Below are 16,200 nucleotides of genomic sequence, written 5' to 3' on the forward strand. Positions count from 1 at the left end.
TATTATATCTATATCCTCCTTTATCACAAGGCACTCTAGTTCACCCATCTTATTATTTAGATTTCTGGCATTTGTGTACAAGCACTTTAAAAACTTGTCCCTGTTTATTAGCCTGCCTTTTTCTGATGTGCCAGATTCTTTTTTATGTGACTGTTTATCATCTGATCCGGCCCTTACATTATACTTTTCAGTCCTCTGCTCCTGACTATAACCTGGAGATTCTCTATCATCAGACTCTCCCCTAAGAGAAGTCTGTGTCCGATCCACACGCTCCTCTGCAGCAGTCGGCTTTCCCCCATCTCCTAGTTTAAAAACTGCTCTACAACCTTTTTAATGTTTAGTGCCAGCAGTCTGGTTCCACTTTGGTTTAGGTGGAGCCCATCTCTCCTGTATAGGCTCCTCCCATCCCAGAAGTTTCCCCAGTTCCTAATGAATGTGAACCCCTCCTCTCTACACCATCGTCTCATCCATGCATTGAGACTCTGAAGCTCTGCCTGTCTACCTGGCCCTGCGCGTGGAACTGGGAGCATTTCTGAAAATGCCACCATAGAGGTCCTGGATTTCAGTCTCTTCCCTAGCAGCCTAAATTTGGCTTTCAGGACATCTCTCCTACCCTTACCTATGTCATTGGTACCTACATGTACCACGACCACCGGCTCCTCCCCAGCACTACACATAAGTCTATCTAGATGCCTCGAGAGATCCGCAACCTTTGCACCAGGCAGGCAAGTCACCATACGGTTCTCCCAGTCATCACAGACCCAGCTATCTACATTTCTAATAATCGAATCTCCCATTACTAACACCTGCCTTTTCCTAGAAACTGGAGTTCCCTCCCCCGGAGAGGCAACCTCAGTGCGAGAGGCAACCCCAGCACCATCTGGAAGGAGGGTCCCAACTACGGGAAGGTTTCCCTCTGCTCCCATCGACTGCTCTACTTCCCTGGGCCGTTCTTCCTCCTCAACAACACAGGAGCTGTCTGAGCAGAGGTGGGACAATTCTACAGTGTCCCGGAAAGCCTCATCAACATACCTCTCTGCCTCTCTCAGCTCCTCCAGTTCCGCCACCCTGGCCTCCAAAGTCCGTACATGGTCTCTGAGGGCCAGGAGCTTCTTGCACCGACTGCACACATACGCCACTCGCCCACAGGGCAGGTAATCATACATGCAACACTCAGCGCAATAAACTGGATAGTCCCCATTCTGCTGCTGGGCTTCTGCCTGCATTGTCTTCTAGTTAGTGGAAAGGTGGTTTACAGAAAGGAGTTTTGGAATGTGGTTCGGTTTACAGGTTTTGGGGGGGGGCACAGGGAAGGGGTTATGGCTGGCGAGGGACTCCCACTCCCTTCCCACTCCCCTTCCAAACTCCCTTGCGAAACTCCCTGTTAGCAGCCCCTGGTCGCTTGTGCGCGGCTTTATAAAGCCCTGGCCTGAGTGAATGCCCCGCCCACTGATTAAGGCTCAGCCAATTACCAGAGGCTTCGAGCTTTCAAACCTGCCTCCAACTGCCAGCCAGAGCACACGGTCCCTCAAACAACCAAACAAACAAACAGACTGACCAACACAAGCTCAGCACACAGCAAGTAACCCCCAAACACAAACAGAAGGACACCTTAATGTCCATGAAAATGTAAACGAATAAACCTAAGAAAGCAAATAATCCCCATGAAAGGAAATATTTGTAGAAGGAGTTAAAGCAATAGCTCTGTAACACTCATTGGATTAATGATAGGATGTGTGAATAAAACTCTTTATTCAGAAAATATGAATGAATCAAACATGGTTAAGTCTGTTTTCTGAATTTCTTTTTGTAATTTTAGCCTGCAGCAACATCTCCTGATGTTTCAGTTAACAAATATCTACTGCACAGTTATGATTTGTATAATGCTTTGAGCTTTCTTTATTCCTTTCCTTGGTTTTAGTCTTACTTTTGGCACAAGAATGATTCCTCAATGGTATAGGTTTGTCCTTCACACATCCCAATGTAAAGGGCGGAACAGGGTAAGCTGGGAGCAGAAAGAGGTATGTCCAGAACATACTGTGTTCCAACTATTGTGTGTGGCTGGGTGGCTCTCCTGGGAGCCTCACAGGCTGTGTAATTTAAAACAGTCCCTGGGGTTGCTGTACACCTGGCTGTCTTCAGGTATCTGGAAGCTCAAACCAAACCTCCTATATCAAACCTCAGCAAGAGCCCAAATTCAAGACCTTGTTCCCCAGAATTAAATAGAATGTCTTGGATATCCAGCCACTTCATCCTAGTTGTATATAATGTCAAGCATCTTAATTCTTAATATATAGAAGAAGCAATGTTTTACCCAGATGATGAATTATCTTCTGATGCTGCTAAATGGAAGTATTAGAAGCTGTAACATTAATAAGAAAACTTCAGATCATAAATCTCTAATATCAGGACCTAGCAGCCCGGTGTCTCCTTCTGACTCTTAGATGCTGGGATTAAAAAGAAAGCATTACACTAATTTACTGCCTCTTACTATTTAATGTACTTAAAACCAAGTTTAAGATTTTATTTTTGCTATCTCTATTAAATTAATTTTCTTTACATTGGTGGACTGGTGATTACAGATGAAACAGGAACTAAAAGGAATATTTACTACATATTTTAAAGATATTTATTACTGGTTTAAGGAATTCTAGTTTTTAATAATGAAAGAACATATGAACCAGAACAAACAATTTATCATACAAACAGTGCCCCCAGAAAGAAAAAAGAGTCACTGAACAATAGGATTGGAAATACAGCAATGCAAATTAGAAAGCCTGTTTCCTCTTCTCAGAATGAAAAATTATATTCCCTCTCTTTGAAAGTTGGAAAAACTTCAGTAGATAATTAAAGAGGAAATAAACTGCACACCACCTGAACATCTTCCATGATTCATTGTGTTAGAAGAAAATAAGCTGAAATGTGCTCAAAAATGCCATCTTGTGGTAATAAGTTAAATATAGATATATATTTAAGGACCTTAACTATGTAATGGCAGCTTAAATCTGAAAATGATTGAACGAACAGTTATCTGAGATACCCAATACCAAATTGTTGATATGTGTATCAACCTGATTGTTAAGGAGGTCAGTTCAGGAGCAAAATGAAATGGGAATTATATTATTTGAAAGATACTTCTCTCTTTTATGTTCACTCAGATTATACAATTGATTTCTTTTTTGAACAAAACATATGACTGCTCTGTGTGTGTTTTGGGAGAGGTGGGGATTTTTGTATAATAAAGAAAAATATTTAGTGAAGCCTGTTAGAGTTTTGTGCTCCATTTGAAATAAGCATCTTGACTATAGGCTCATGAAGCCCACTAGTCATTAATCATATGATCTTATTGTTATCCTCCTTTCTTTTCAATTTGTTGCAATTTCTTCTGTGCCTTGCCTTTAATTATACTGCAAACTCTCTGTGGCAATCATATCTGCTTATATGCTTGTACAGCCCTGTCATAACTATAAAGGAAAGGGAACAGCCCTCCTGTATACAATACCATGAAATCCCTCCTGGCCAGAGACACCAAAATCCTTTTACCTGTAAAGGGTTAAGAAGCTCAGGTAACCTGGCTGACACCTGACCCAAAGGACCAATAAGGGGACAAGATACTTTCAAATCTTGGTGGGGGGAAGGCTTTTGTTTGTGCTCTTTGTTTTGGTGTTGTTCGCTCTTGGGACTAAGAGGGATCAGACATCAATCCAGGCTCTCCAAATCTTTCTGAACCAGTCTCTCATATTTCAAACTTGTAAGTAACAGCCAGGCAAGGCGTGTTAGTTTTATCTTTGTTTTCTCAACTTGTAAATGTTCCTTTTTGCTAAGAGGATTTACCTCTGTTTGCTGTAACTTTGAACCTAAGGCTAGAGGGGGTTCCTCTGGGCTCTATGAATCTGATTACCCTGTAAAGTTATTTTCCATCCTGATTTTACAGAGATGATTTTTATCTATCTTTCTTTAATTAAAAGCCTTCTTTTTAAGAACCTGATTGATTTTTCCTTGTTTTAAGATCCAGGAGGATTGGATCTGGACTCACCAGGAATTGGTGGGGGAAAGGAGGGGGGATGGTTAAATTCTCCTTGTGTTAAGATCCAAGGGGTTGGATTGGTGTTCACCAGGAACTTGGTGAATAAGTCTCTCAAGACTATCCAGGGAAGGGAGTTAGTATTTGGGAGTGGTGGCAGCAAAACCAGATCTAAGATGGTAATTCAGTTTAGGGGTTCACATGCAGGTCCTCATATCTGTACTCTAAAGTCCAGAGCGGGGAAGGAACCTTGACAAGCCCCTTGAATAATGGAGTCAGCATTCTCTCTGGAAGCCTTGGGTGCTACTGTAACATAAATAAACATTTTCTCCCCGCATTTGCCTTTAGAAAATAAAATGTAATTTCTATTTTTGTTGGTTCAACTCAGACTAAACAGTTGTCATTAACGGTTTTTATTCTATGAAGTTTTTCCATGCAATGCCTGATACTACAATCAGAACAGAGAGTGGTAAATTTCATCCCCAGAACTTCATTCTGCTTTTAAATTGTCTTAAAATAAGGATAAGCTTCATCAATTAAATGCAATGAAAAAAATCAAGACTTACAAAAATCAGTGTTATAACAGGAGATGCAGAATACTTATACAGCAATAGTATGATTGGTACATGGAGCAATAAGACTAGAGGATGATGTGTTTCATTCAGATGCTGCTGGTTTACTCCGCAGAAAATAAGATTGATATTTCCATTATTATGTATATAGTAAAGATGAATGAACTAATTCAGATGAAGAAAGAATAATTCTTTACTAAATAAAGCTTTTATAACACAACATAACCATGTGATGCCTAATGATGCCTATTATTAACCATTCAGAATAAAGGACCAGTGAATGTTTCATTAATGATAATAGCTAGAAAATGGCACCAAGGAATAAAAACTATAGTTGGGAATCCTATAACCAGTTCTGTCCTTTATATTAGGGGCATCTCATTCACCATATTGCAGCTATGTACATGTGCAGTTCCCTAGTTCAACAGGAATAACCACTGAAGTCAATGGAAACTCTCCTGATGACTTTCAAAGGTCCCAAAGGATCAGGACCCCAGGTTCTGTTCCTATGTGATATTTAACTAGCTGTAATGAACATGCAGGGCTCAAAATCAAAACCTTTCTCACACCCTTTTTTATTTTTTCTCCCTAAGATTATATATATCATAATATAATGTAATGAATTAGGAACTAGGGAATCCTCCAACCTTCCTTGGACAAACCGACAGAAGGTAAAAAATTACTCTTTGATCTGTCACTTAGGTAGGTCAGAGGCCTCGTCCCATAAGGCCAGTGGTTTGCCGGCCTATGGAGGGGGCACACAGCATGACCTGCAATAAACTAGATATCTCAAGCTCTGCAGGGAAGTCTTCACAGGCCGAGATTCATGTTAGCTGGAGTTCTGCTACTTTACTCTCCTCCGTCCTGCACAGTAGAGGGGATTTTCTGGCCATTTTACAACTGATTCCTTCCAACATTTTCAAAAAGAAATGTCAAAATGAACTGTACATATGAGCCCAACTTTTTTGTTTTGAATTGACATTTTTACTTAAACAACATTATAATAAGATTTTAAGTCAAAGTGTCAGTTTGAAAAGAAACATTTAGTTTCAAATTGGCATCCTGAAGCTAAACATTTGAGTTCGAATGAAAATATTTTCTTTCAAAGTGTCACTTTGGAACAATCATAAAAGTAGTAAAAAAAATAGTCATTTTCCCACTGATTTTAACAAAACTACATTTTCAAATGAAAAAAAAATTGTTGGAAAATTTTTGACCAGCTCTAATTAAAGCTCAGAGAATGATAGAATTATTTAGGCACTCCAGAGATGTTAACCAGGATTTTCATTCCTTCCATAAATTTAGCAGGGGAGAATTCAAATGTTAAAATCCATTAGCATATATAAGAATTAGCCATAAGATAACAGACATGATTTTAATGCCTAAAGTTAAAGGGAGAGTTTCAAAGGCACAAATGGGAGTTAGGCACCTAAGCTCTCCTTCTGCGTTTGATAATCTCTCTCTTAATGACAAAAGCAATTCTATTTTTAAGACCTAATTCTGCTACCCTTACTCTTCCTCCTAATAATACCAAGCTATGATTTCTTTTTATTAGAACTCAAAGCACTTTACACAGGAAGAATCATTATCTCCATTTTATAGTGGAGAAAATGAGCCACAAAGAAGCAAAGCATCATGCCTAAGGTTACTCAACATGTCAGTGGTAGAGCTGGGAAGAGATCTCAGGTCTCCTAAGTCCTAGTTCAGGGCCATATCCATTGTAGCACACTGCCTTACTCCAGTCAGCTAAGGGAATTGACTTGTGGAGTAAGTTAGTATTCAATATGACTAAGAATGGCAGAATCAGGCCCTACGTTCATTCAGGTACACCTGTGAAAAGGCTTCTACACAGAATACAGGAAAGGCAAGTTGTTACTCCCAGTTACTGGTACTGGACAATTTAGAAAATCACTACTCTTATTCAGGAATATGGATAACGGAAGCTATAAGGTGAAGGTTGGGAAATTAGTGAGAGTCTATCAAGATAAGCACTTGATATTTCAAAGGTGATATACTGGTCCTGGAATGTGATGAAAGAGGAGATTGGAGTTGGAGCAAATATATCAATACAATTGACACTTTTTGTGCTTTATTTTAGAGCAGATCAGTTATTGGCATTTATAAAATACAGCAGAAGAAATAGATTCTGTTAGATGCAGGTAAAAAAAACCCATCTCTTCAAACCACAGACTGGCTTGGGGTTGGTATGCTATCATAATCATCTGAATACCGCTCATACTGGTCAGTGAGAAGAGGCTGATGCAGTTCATCCTTGTTTTTCCTAGCGTGTACAATACATGTAGCACCAGCAAAAATAATTGCAACCAGAATCAATGCAGTCACTATTGCAATAGTTATGATCTCTGTGACCTGCAGAGCCCGGCCTAGTGGAAAGGAAGCAGGAAGACAGAGAGAGAAAAAAAAGTTAAGCCTCAAGAGATACAGCTGAAGATTAGATCAGATCTCAATATCCATCATTATGTAACAAAATGCTTAAGGTCAGGTCCACTTCAGTGTCTTTCATTATAGACTTAAGATGGGCCCAAGCTACAAAGACTTTTTTTTTTAAATCTGATTTATATAGGCAGACCCATGAACCCATGCAGAACCAACTGACCTTACTGGAATTCCACACAGGCATACAGGTTTACTTGTGTGTGGATCAGGGCTAAAGTTTGGCTCTAGATCAGAACTTCCTCAAAGCTTGGGGATTGTCCAAATTTAGATCTTTGGTTCAGGCCCATCTCTGTTTATAATTAATTGCATGCACAGGGTATAATAGTATGGTACAATAGTCCAAATATGAGTCCTTTAAAAGCCAACTTTGGACAGGTAAACAACCTTTTGAAATGGTGTCAAATTAAAATTTCTGAAATTTGAAATCAGCTTTGCTAAATAACCCACATACACACACAAAATGAAGAGAGGATGACACAATGAGAGTAAAGTGAAGCTTTTAACTACTTACTTGGCCATTGAACGTCATAACTGTAGCCCAGGTTTTCTGGTGCAGTAACAAACATCTCATTATTGGTAACTGGGGGCCAGAATGGCACCATGTTATATTGCCGGTTATGTCCTATAGGGGCATTCTCCAGTGGGTATATTGAAATATCTAAATTGGAAAACAAGGTTTCATTTTAATAAATAAATAAAAATGAAAGTGATTCGAATTGTATTCAGGGCATTTTGAGAACACTTGTCTAAAAACAGGCAGAGAGGACAAAATATTTAAGGTATCCTTCCTTTATTTCACAGTGGCACCAGAGATCAAAAAATTACATTTGAAGAGACAGAAGAACTGCATGAAACAAAGTATTATTCAAATGTGCATTTTCAGAAGTGACTAGTGATTTTGGGTCCCAACTTTAGACACGGTCTGATTTTTCAGAAATCTCTGGCTTTAAAGTCAGACCCTTTAAAATGTCTCAAGTTGGTATCCCAAATCACTAATCTCTTCTGAAAGTGTAGGCCTATGTTTACGGAACTAGTGATCAATCTCTTCCCGTGTACAAGAAGAGATATGAGCATATAGGTGGATCTCTGGGGCCATGATCTAGACCTTTTACTACAGTAATGAACAGTTCTGTTATGCCATTTGATGTTACTCTGAACATTAAATGTTACTGTAAGATTTTGAAAGGTGAGCTGTTATAGCACACTAACTGCACAGTCTTGTTCCAAATTTAAGTGGCTGGGGCCTTGAATTTGTCACTTGCTGTATTAGGATAGCAGTGTGTGATCTACCTAGTCAAGTTTTAAAAGGGTCAGTTGGAGTCAGTTTTTATAGTTGGAGCAGTTCTTTTTTTTTGTCATGGGAAATGTTACAAGATCTTGGGGTGAATTATGTAACCACTCTGTACCATCAAGATGTAGAATAGCCTCCCTCAAAACGTGTATGGAAAATTCTCTCTCACTTCTTGGGAAGCAGCACAAAAAGGGCTCTGTTGTGTGGTTGCAACAGATCCCTGTGTAAGGAGTAATGGAGGGCTGCATTGCCCCAAGTGAAGCACAATCTCCTATTTTGTGTAGATGGGGGTGAATGCTCTCTGCACTGTCCATTAGGGTGGCACAGATTTGTCTCCTGGTGCACTGGCCCCAGTCTTGCCTACTTTATTCCAACCCCTTTCTGGCTCATTTGCTTCCTGAAGGGAGCAGGCGCAGCAATTGTAAATCGGCCCTTGCGTGAGTCATGAAGGGTGGGTGGGTTGTCTTTGCATGTCTTCCTTGAACATCCATGAAACAGCAGATCACAATGTAACTCAAAATGAATAGCTGGGCTGTGCACTGAGGTATTCTTTGGGCAGACAAGAAGAAATTCTTTGTTCCAGGCCACAGAATGATTGTGGAACCCTGAGGCTTCAGTAGATTCCATGATTCATCTGCCTGCATTCTCTGAGATACAACATATTTGCAAAAGTTTCTTGCCTGACCTACCCCAGCCACATTCCTCCACACACATAAAGGGTGGAGGCTCAATGTGGGGTAGGATTCCCTCCTTAATGAGCAGCTTTTACTAAAAAGATCCCAATGTTGTTGAAAGCAATTGACATTTATTCCACCTTCACATCCTAACTACAGAGGGTACACATTGTCCACCAAGATCCAGCTGAGCTATTCTGAATGGGTAGCAACTTTGCTAAACTCATAAAATAACAAACTAATGCATCTCACCAGGATTATGTCTCCTCAGCCATTCATCAAAAACAGCGTCAGTAAACGTGTGCAAGAAGACAAAAATAGGGTCATTTGGAGATAAATGAGTTTGTCCCCCTGTTCCATTCAAAAACAGATGAGCCAAATTATGAAGACTCCGAACTGCCGGATCATACTTCCCTGAAGGATCGCTGTAGCCTGTGTATACAAATAAAGAGGAACGCAGTGAAAATCCTAGTGAAAAACTTTTTCATAAGCAGCAATCTAGGCTGGATGCTATTTTCTCTGTTGTCTTGTTTTATATAGTTGATTTGCTCCTTCTCTACCTATTGATATTTTAAATATGTGGCTGCTACACCCTGAAAATATGTCATTTTCAGACCAAAATAATCTTTGCAAACGAATGCTGTGAGTGTGGAATGAGCTCGCCTCTGCGTGTCATGGGAGCAAAGTGGGATCTAGCACAACAGTGGCAACAATAAATCATTTTCTAGCATGCCACTGAAGCTATAGTTTTCAGCTCTAAATGGCTCTGGACATAATTGAAACCATCAATGCAGCCACTATCTGCTGACACAAGTGTGATGATGCTACCATGTTTCCTAATGGGCCAGCTGTTACTTCAACTTTCCACATGTCTTTTACACATTGACTGCCAACACACTGTCTTTGGAAAACCACCTTCTGGAGTAGTAGTCTAAGATTTCTCCTAGCATCACTAGCACTTAACATCTGAAAAATGTGTCAGAGGGTTTAAATCATCATGAAAATTCCTCTAATTTATAAATCTAGGGCAAATTTTTCAAACTTGGGTGTATAAAAATAGGTCTCCAAATCCATTAGGTACTAGATAGTGGTGGCCAGTTTTTCCAGAGATGCTGAGCGTTCACAGCTCTCAATCACTTCACATGGGCTCAAAGGAAAGGTGAGGCTCCCTTGCACATACATACATATGGGTGCTAGACAGAGTCTGGTATTCTTCAGGGATCATCCATAAATTTATGACAGTTATTCACTCCACTAAGCTAACAAAAGTAAAACAATTTAAATGGCCAATGTCCCATCCCAGAGCCAATACTTCTATTCACCACTGCAGGGAAAACTGGTGAGTGTGATGGGCTAGTCCCCTCACCCATTTTGTGTTGGTTCCGGGCACTTTTAGTTTTGGTACTTGCCTTCTACTGTATTACGGAAACTGTCTGTTGAATTGGAATAGAAAGGAGGAGTGTCAAACAAACCAACTTCTAAACAAAGAGCAACATCCTGTGGTTCTGGGAGACGCTGAACCATTGGCCTGGCAACATTTCCAGCAGGATTCCTTCGAATTGGACCACCTTCTGTGCCTGGGGGGTTGGGAGAAGAAAGAAAGGCATGATAAAGCATGAAGCAACATTCTGGCGGAACAGTGGGCCAGATCCTTGGGATGGGCCAAACTTGACTTGATTCAGGATCCAATTTGGGGAGAGGGCAAAGACTATTCAAAGCCACCGATGTGCCCCCTGGGCCTCTGGGAGGTCGAGGGCAGGTGTATGTTAGAGCATTCAGTGTTGCTCTCACCTGTACACGCCACAATGGTTCTTTAGGGCTGCAGATAGATGGAGTGTAACACATTCCATTCACACTCCCTTCCTGCTCCTGAAATCCCCCTCACTTCATCAGGTCTGGGAGCAGGTGGTTGGGAATCTTCAGCAGCCTAATAGAGTAGATTTGTGATTCCTTTGAACAAAGGGGCTGGGCCAGGAGTCAATGATCTTGCTCAGTGTGCTTGTAAACCACTCAGCATGGTGCTCTGTCTCCCTCGAATAGTGGCCGGGCCACAGAGAGAGTTGATGAGCAGGCTACAGTCTTGGCTAAGCAAATGCCCTTTTTTTTTTAAAAAAAATGTCAGGCAGTAGAGGCTCTTGTATTAAGAGAAAGAGATCTGAGGTTCAGTCCCTGCTACACTCTACCCATCCTGGGGTACAGTATTATGTGTTCTCCCCTTTAAATGTAGGTGTTATGAGCATGGTTGTCTGTGTGAGTTGGAAGATATCCAAAGCTAAGGAATAACTAGGTGGACACTACCACATTCAGGCGCCAAAGGTAACAAAATGTATATAACGATATTAGTTGTTCTTCCAGGAATGATATACTTGTAGCTAACACATAAGAAAGGGAGTAAGAGGACTAGGTTCAGAATGAATTCTTCTGTTTCCCCTGGTCTGAACAAGTTTCCAGAGCAGCTGCTTAACCCCCTGTGCCTCAGTTTGCTCGCCTGTGAAACTGGGAGACAAATCCTTTCCTACTTCATAGGGGTGTTGAGAGACTTAATTCATTAATGCTTGCAAAACACTCTGCAATCCTCTGATGGAAAGTGCATTTGAAAAGCAAAGGATTGTGATTATTTACTATTATAGTACTGTTTGCTTAAAAAAAATCTGGCAGCAGACAAACTTACTGTTACAAATGGTTCCCAAGGTATCATAGTCTTCTAGGTTTTCACAGAGCACACGCCACTGGGAGAAGATGGAGTTCTGACTTATAAGAGAGACATCAAAATTGCTTCGAGCGCCCATCAAGTCATCTGTGCAAATATCGCAGGTGTTTCCACCAGTAGCAAAATTCCAATAGGGAAGTGCAAAAGAGGGATCCTGTAGCATATCCTAACCATGGGAACACTATGTTAATATGGGCTTTCACTGGAACAATGGAATAGTCATAATGAGAGGGATTTTCCAACGTGAGTTAAGAGCACTGGCACCACTGATAGATGCTTTGGAGAATCCCATCCTACATGTCCTCATTAGCAAAATCAAAGTGCTATGTTTGATCAACTTAAAAAAAACACCAACCCCCCCCCCCCACACACTCATGTCCAAAAAATGTTTACCTGCTGTTGTAAACCCCTAGGATTACCATAACTGAAAGAGAATAAAGACAAATATTTCCCCTTAATTTCTCAGTTTATTATATTTGGGCCTTTGATAGCACTCAGAGTCAAATTGTTGCACTGTCACTGAATTTTCTTATTAATAGCACTGCATATGTTATCTAATTTCATCCATAACCTGATGCTTTCCTGAAGTATTTTAGAAAACAGCCATAAGAACCATAAGACATTACCGCAGTCCTATTTTTCCAAACAATTCTATTTTAATATTAAATATACTTAAGGCTAATCAAACTTGATAGCACTGGCTTTTGACAAGCAAAGCAAACATATAAGCAAATTGCCTTCAGTGAACTACAGGACTAAAGAGTAGTAGGAAAGACGATAAGAGGTTTGCTTTTTAAATGTTTGCGATTCAGTTCCATTCTGATTAGAGATGGGCAATTTGTGAAATTCACTAGGACACAATTTCCATCAAATTAACTTCACTAATGACCTACTTTACTAACCTATACTAGATTAGTTTATTAACCCAGTAAGGGCTAGGATTTTTCAAGGATTCCATATGCAGGAATTTTATTGACTTCAGGGGAATTTCTGGTTTCAAAGTGGGTTTAGCCTTTCAGGGGGCTTAATTTATCTTAATTTATTCTTTCTTTCACTTTCCCTTTATTTTTTAAAAATATGGGGTCTTTACTGATGAGATGTTCTATTCCACTTCAAGTAGGAATTGCCAGTAGACAGTCATTACCTGACTAGCAATGATCTCCAAGTTAGTCATTAATGCTTAGCTTGTGGATTGATAGTTAAATTACTTCAAACACCTGTCTATTTTGGCAACATTTCTCTCTCCTTAAATTAAGATATTTAATTTATCACATGTATTATAAATCCGTCTTACTGATACATAACACATAGGATTTGGGGATTGGAATGTACACAAGTAATGTTGAAGCTTTTAGTCTATTTCCTCCTGCCTTTCCATTCTGATGAACCCAAGAACACTATGTGAGGGATTCAGAGATCTGCAATTAACTACACAAGACAGAATTACCTACAGCTAATCAACCAAATATTTTGCTAGAAATCAAACACAAAATATAAAGCACATACTGCCAAGTGTACTGCTCACAGAAAACTCAATTTGATTATTTCCCGCCTTGGATTTTAAGAAATTATGTTTTTCCCATATGTGTATTTTTTCACTCAGAAATTTTAATAAGGCAGGCAATCATAAATTAAAAACGTGAAGAGAACTGGGGAGTGAGACATCTACATACTCCTTATGTTCTTAATGTGATTCTGTATATCAATGGTGCCCATATTCTATTCCATGGACAAACAATGAACCATGGATTTTCCTCCACATATTGAAACATTTTGAGAATTAAGCAGCGGGGAACTGAGTCACTGGGACGAGCAATTGTCCATAAACAGATCTTTCTTTCTCTTATGATGTGATCCACAGAATGAGGAAGATGAAGAACCACTGATTTATATAATAGGATCTCCTGCTTTGCTCTTTTCTCTAGATGTTTGAGCTAATCACATGCCTAGGATTTGATTCTGATCTCACACTGCAAATCCATTGATTTTGTTGGAATTATTCCTGCTTTCGACTATCAGCCCCAACGATTTAGAAGCATCATTAACAATTGCCTTTATTGCATAAATTACAGAATTTAAAAGGAAATGTACAGGGAATACTGCTGTTTTATTAAAGGAAGTTTTGAGACAAATGTTATGGTTTTAGACTGCTATATTTGAAATAATGTTTCTATTTTTTATATGCTCCTAGCAACCTAAACCCCATCAAATGATGTTAATATGTCTGATAATACTGGAATTGAAATTGAGTAATGGAAATCATCTAGAAAGATCCGCAATGTATCTCTGCATTGGAATATGAGGGAAGTCAGTCTGCTCTTTAATTGGACAGCATGGAACATGAACAAAAGCAATTTCAATATTAAGGCAAACTTCACCTGCATGTCTCTCTCCAGCTGCAGTAGATGATACCTATGCCAAGTGAGAAATGCTGGTCCTTCATGAGAGAAATCCACTCCTCCAAAACTTTGCTGCCCTGCACCAAGGAAAGTCTTTCTGACAGAGTAATAATGGGACCACACAAAGTAGTTATAAATTGACACATTTTCAAATTGTGGTGTGTTGCCATCAGGTCCCAATATCTCCTCATGTCTCCTGGTGGCTATGACAATATCAGGATGTATTGTAGCCTTGGCTTGGTGTAAGGCATTGACAAAATCATTCCTTTCCCTCGCACTCAGGTCCAGAAGGTTCCTCCTAACTTTAAAGATTAAACAGAAGTCAGTTATAAAGATAGGGAATACCCACATCTCATTTCACAAGGTCAGATTCTATTGTCCTTACTCATTATAAGTAATACCTTTTTCCTCAAGCAGCCTGGTTATTTTAATTGGGGTCACTTTGGAGGTAAGGTGCTACTCATCATGAGAAAGAGCAGGAGAATCTGGCCCATGACTAGGATGAATGCATATGGTGGAAAAAGGATTGTGTTAGTGCTTTTCAGTGGCGGCTCCAGGCCCCAGCACGCCAGGCACGGCTGCGGGAGGTCCGCTGAAGCCTCAGGACCAGCGGACCTCCCTCAGGCAAGCCGCCGAACGCAGCCTGCCTGCCGTGCTTGGGGCAGCGAAATGCCTATAGCCGCCCCTGGTGCTTTTGGAAGAGTTATCACATACTTACTTTTTATTAATTATTATTATTATTGTTTGTTTGTTTTTAGAGTTGATAGCAGCTACATATTTAAGGGTGAGTTCTTTGTCAGACACACTTCAAAGGTAAATCCAGTACACATAATTTTTCATGGTATCGCTTTAACATAAATAAGAGAGTGCTATATACCAGCCTTTGCATTATAAAGTTTTGCCTTCTCATATTGTATTATAACAGTTTTAAAAGCCCATCACTTTGGTTGAATCTCTGCCGCAGAATGCAGGAGCATAAGAAGCAAAAACCGGGATTATATCTCTGTTGAGAAGAATTTCACCATTTACTGGTGGAAAGAGGTCAAGTTACCTCTTGAGTCACAGATAAAAGTTCCTCTAATTTCCAGAAACAGACACCCATTTTAGTTATCACAACTATCCTGAATTCTAAAACAACTACATTTCTATACACAGTCAGTTGTGGACACAGTGGATGAAATCCTGCCTCCACTGAAGTCAATCAGAGTTTTCTCTTAGTCTTCAGCAGACTTCTCCCAGTAACTTCATATCCAGAAAAGTGTGATTTTGATTCTTGTGAGTTTAACTGAAACCCTAAACACTCACACACACTAATATATATAAATACCACACATACACACTAACACAAAGGTACTCTTTAGAAATGGTACTGTATTTAGTTACATGCACTACATTATTTGTATTTCAAAATGTTTGATCCAACAAACTATAATAGATATTTTGGAGCCAACAAAAAGATATAATTCAAAATATATTATTGTATCAACCTATAGTTTAAAATTATTTGTGGTATCAATTATGGATGTGCAAACTATAACTAATAATGGTTTTTAAACTGATCTTATAGCAGTTAATTTTACAATTCTATAAACTCATGTTTATTTCATGAGGTCTGTGTGGGCCTGTTAAAAGTTTATTTTTCTGTTTCTTGTCACTTTCAGTAGTTGGTAAAGGGCTAGAGCCAGATCAGTTGGTATAAGTTGATGTAACTCCATCGTCTTCAGCAAGCCCTGATTAATGAGCGTTAACTTTTACTTTCAGGTTGCCTGTTCAGGCATAAAGTTTGAATACGATTTTTGGGTCTCTTGTCCTTTAGTTAAGCTTGCTTTCAGGAATTTAATTGTAAAGATTTTCAGTTTGTAATCCTTATTTTTAACCTTTGTTTTGGAGTGTACAGAGTATTTAACATTACTTTTATGGTGAAAATAAAAACAGTTGATTTTTTTGCAATAGCCACTGCTTACTTATATTACAGATCTATCATATCTCATCCACTCTAGATAGAGTCATTCATGGTGTCTAGGTAGAAACTCCTGTTTATGGTCACTCACACATATACATTTTTAGAGAATC

The 16,200-nt window shown here is 39.5% G+C and overlaps 1 protein-coding gene and 1 long non-coding RNA gene across 13 annotated transcripts in view; one reads left to right on the plus strand and one right to left on the minus strand.

Moving 5' to 3' along the window:
• Positions 1 to 16,200, plus strand: part of LOC120407940 — a 79,802-nt gene that overhangs the window by 50,282 nt on the left and 13,320 nt on the right. The gene's annotated exons all lie outside the window — the stretch shown is intronic.
• Positions 4,269 to 16,200, minus strand: part of TYRP1 (tyrosinase related protein 1) — a 201,386-nt gene continuing 189,454 nt past the window's right edge. For all 12 annotated transcript variants that reach the window (XM_039544310.1, XM_039544314.1, XM_039544312.1 and 9 more), the window contains 6 exons: positions 14,107 to 14,429; positions 11,690 to 11,894; positions 10,428 to 10,595; positions 9,271 to 9,450; positions 7,565 to 7,711; positions 4,269 to 6,980 (listed from right to left, as the gene is read on the minus strand). In XM_039544310.1, the coding sequence (XP_039400244.1) occupies positions 6,775 to 6,980; positions 7,565 to 7,711; positions 9,271 to 9,450; positions 10,428 to 10,595; positions 11,690 to 11,894; positions 14,107 to 14,429 (1,229 nt within the window). In that variant the 3' untranslated portion in view covers positions 4,269 to 6,774. The remainder of the gene's footprint in view (positions 6,981 to 7,564; positions 7,712 to 9,270; positions 9,451 to 10,427; positions 10,596 to 11,689; positions 11,895 to 14,106; positions 14,430 to 16,200) is intronic.

Source organism: Mauremys reevesii, linkage group 6, assembly GCF_016161935.1.
Source record: "Mauremys reevesii isolate NIE-2019 linkage group 6, ASM1616193v1, whole genome shotgun sequence".
Classification (NCBI taxonomy): domain Eukaryota; kingdom Metazoa; phylum Chordata; order Testudines; family Geoemydidae; genus Mauremys; species Mauremys reevesii.